General features: G+C 36.7%; 1 protein-coding gene across 1 annotated transcript in view; it reads left to right on the forward strand.

The window, feature by feature from the left end:
* OTC (ornithine carbamoyltransferase) overlaps positions 1–3711 on the forward strand; it is a 49721-nt gene that overhangs the window by 10119 nt on the left and 35891 nt on the right. Inside the window, exons 2-3 of the mRNA XM_005880869.2 lie at positions 11–149; positions 1580–1661. Of these exons, the coding sequence (XP_005880931.1) occupies positions 11–149; positions 1580–1661 (221 nt within the window). The remainder of the gene's footprint in view (positions 1–10; positions 150–1579; positions 1662–3711) is intronic.

Here is a 3711-nt window from a genome sequence, read left to right on the forward strand (position 1 = left end):
TTTTTTTTGTATGTGGCCAACCATTACAAAATAAAGTGCAGCTGAAGGGTCGTGACCTTCTCACTCTAAAGAACTTTACAGGAGAAGAAATTAAGTATATGCTATGGCTATCAGCGGATCTGAAATTTAGGATAAAACAGAAAGGAGAGGTATGTAGCATTTTTATCTTACCTTCCATTGCTACCAATCAGATTTTGTAAAGACAGCCTTACAAAGAAAGAGGGAAAAGAAAACACATTAAAATTCCTAAACAGTAGCAAGTAATGGAACCACACAGTCAAGGTAATTGATTACTGAGTGTACAGGCACATAAAAAGCATAAAAATCAGTTATTCAATGACAAGTCATTGCACTTCTTTCATGTGGAATGTTGAAATTCATTATTAACTGGATCAGAACCTAAAGAATCATTCTCCAGAAAGATTTTATTTTCATGCCTCCTTTATTTTCTTTGTGTGTTTTCTATCAAGTTAAAAATAAGGATGATATATTATTTTTCTAGCCAAAACTTTCAATTGCGAATGCATATCAGATGTATGATCATTAGGATATCAAAAATTTACAGTTGATGTGACAGTGTTTTAAAATTTTATATTAGCAAAGAAACAAATGTTAACCAAGTAGGGGGAAAATGAGATATGGTGCTTAGCTGAAATCATTATTCTGCTTTTTGAGCAATTTATGTTTGCACATGCTTAATTAATGCAGTAGCTTCATTTAGACTGCTTAATTGTGGAAGCATTTTTGTATTCCAAACTTGGATAAAAAGCTTTTATAACGAGCTGGTTTCAGGCTGAAAAAGTTTTACACAACCCTGGTTTTCTTATCTAGTTCACCAGCTCTACAAGTTCCTTAAAAACAAACCTAAAACAGAGTGACTCCAACTGTTATAGGATGCTATTCCTATGGAAGATCTGAAATAAGGAGAAACATCCCCCTCAAATCTTAGGCCTTTGTTCTTTACATTGTGTGTGAGGATGTTTAGCTGGCAGGAATCTATTTGTTCCAGAGATCATCCTATCAGGAAAGTCCATCTATAGAAGAGGAAGGAGGAAGAGCCCCACCCCACACCAAACTCTCCAAATTGTTTCCACAGGACTTTCAGAAACAAAGCCCTTGCACTCCCACAAGGATGCATAATGAGTGTAGCAGACAGTCTGCCCATGTTGTAACAGGGTAACATGTTCCTAGCTGAGAAAACATTTCCAAACCAAGCATCTTCAAGGTCATTGAACACTGATGGGGATTTCCATGGATTTAAGTAAGAAGATGGTCCCAAGGTGAAATACTAATATACTTTGAAACAAGTGTTCAGATTGAACCCAAAGCAAGTAATAATACTTTCTAATTATGTCAATAATCTTTGGGAGTTCCTATTCCCTTCACCCATTTGTATAGAAGAGGCAAAAAACCCACTTTAAATTCACTTTTTAAGTAACATTTTGAATACTTATTTGGAAGTAGTGATTAATTATTCTACACTTTTGACAATGTAAAGAATAAGTTTTGAAATATAATCCTTGATATTGGATATAAATATGTTTTTCATCTTAATTATATTCTTGTCTTTGATTTTCAGTATTTGCCTTTATTACAAGGGAAATCTTTAGGCATGATTTTTGAAAAAAGAAGTACTCGAACAAGATTGTCAACAGAAACAGGTGAGTCCACCAACAAACTCACCCTTCTGTTGAAGAAGGGCCAGAGAGTGAGGACCCGGGAGAAAGGAATAGCCCAGGGTGTGTGTGTATGGGGAGGGGTCTGTCTTTCTCTTTGGCAACCATAAAGGGGAAATACTGTCTTTGGGAGTATCAGTGCAAGCTTCTAAATGCCCTTTCCAATTATCATAGAATCTTTAAGCAGAAAGATTGGCTTCATCTATAGGAATTCAATGAGGACTTGAGTAGAAGTCCCAAATAGAAGCACTTTGTGTTAAGTACAAAATGTAAGTGGACACAAATTCTCATTCTTCAAACTCATGTGGTCAAGAAATGTGCATTTTTCTAATATATGAAGAACTTTTTCTTATTTATACCAATTTTTCTAGATGGTGGAAACCTAATGTCTGCAACATTACACAATCCTCAGTCATTTCAGGGTTTGTTTTGCCAATTTAGTGTCTCCTATACCTTATATTACAGCTGTGGTTAAGTCCTAGAGAGTATGAGAATGTCAAGACATCTAGGACTATGGATATCTGGTCATTGGTCATCAATACATCTTCATTGACCCATGCTGAAGTCCTCTGTATTCGTATTGAACCTTTGTTGTCTCCCATTCACTGTGGAGTTTGCTTCACTCTGATCACAAGACCTGAAATATATCTTAGTTTGGCTCTCTCAATTTCTTGGCAGCTCTCCACGCTACACTGGGCACAGAGATACTGCAAGGCTATCTCTACTCTATTGTTCCTTCCTCATGCTGGGTGCCAGGGAGTTCTATAACATTTGTTGCCTCCTAGAGCTCTGTCTTAAAAGCATGACACAGGTGTCTCTGCTCTAGGGTTCCCCAAACTCTTCTGAAATGTCCATCATGCTCCCCAACCTGAAGTACTTGGTCTGGGGAATAGACAGGAGTTAACAGTGTCAAATACCCATCAATCTCTATTTCTGTTGCTTCTCTCTCGCTCCTCTTGTTCCCCTTCCAGTTCCAAATATTGAGGGCCCAGTGATAAAGTAGGAAAAACAACTCCCTCTTCTTTTTTCATGTATTCTTTCAAATCTATTGTTTGTAGCTGGAATCCTAGGCTGTCAAAAATTATTTTTTCTCAAATGAGTATCTGTTCTAAGTTTCAAAAAATCTATTTTGAAATTTATAAGCTTTTCTTTCTCTCCGCATTTCTGTTATATCAGACCTCCCTTGAAGCAACAATATGACTGCCCAAATGGGCAAATGGATAGGATCAGGGAGGAGGTACCACAAAAACACATTGTTTGATTCTTCAAATACCTTATCCTACTTACAAGCATCAGAGCTTTCTAGAACTTAGAAGCAAACATCTACTTCATGCCATTCTTGCCTTGTAACGATCAGTAATGAAGTTATCAAATACATAGCAAAATAAAGTTCAGAAGGATTAAGTGACTTCCTAAGTTCACTCAATTAATACAAATCACAACAGGATTCAGATGCCAAGTTCACTGTTCTTATTAATGCACTTGAATTGTCTCCTGAAAGAAGGAAGGAGGAGGAGGGGAAACATATAAGGTACTACTTAATCTTTATAGTCTTAGAAAGAAAATAGATGAAAATATTTTGCTCTTTAAAGCTGGCCCCAGTTAGTAATTCTCAAATTCTGCTACCTTTCAACACTGGTCTTCCATGATTTGGACAGCATTTTATTTTATCATTGGTACAGGAGTGTTCTTTTTTGAAGTTATAAAAATAATTAATACATAGAAATTTCTCAATTTTAAGTTTTTTAAAGCTAATTCTTCTTAGTTGATGATGTTTTCTGCCATTTTCTCTGTTCAAATGTTATTATTTTTAAAAAATTAAATCTTTATTGTTCAGATTATTACAGTTGTTCCTCTTTTTCCCCCCATAGCTCCCCTCCACTCGGTTCCCACCCCACCCTCTGCCCTTACCCCCGCCACCCACCACTGTTCTCATCCATAGGTGTACAGTTTTTGTCCAGTCTCTTCCCGCATCTCCCATTCCCCTTTCCCCCCCAAGAATAGTCAGTCCATTCCCTTTCTATGTCCCTGATTC

Source organism: Myotis brandtii, unplaced genomic scaffold (genome assembly GCF_000412655.1).
Source record: "Myotis brandtii unplaced genomic scaffold, ASM41265v1 scaffold657, whole genome shotgun sequence".
NCBI classification, from domain to species: domain Eukaryota; kingdom Metazoa; phylum Chordata; class Mammalia; order Chiroptera; family Vespertilionidae; genus Myotis; species Myotis brandtii.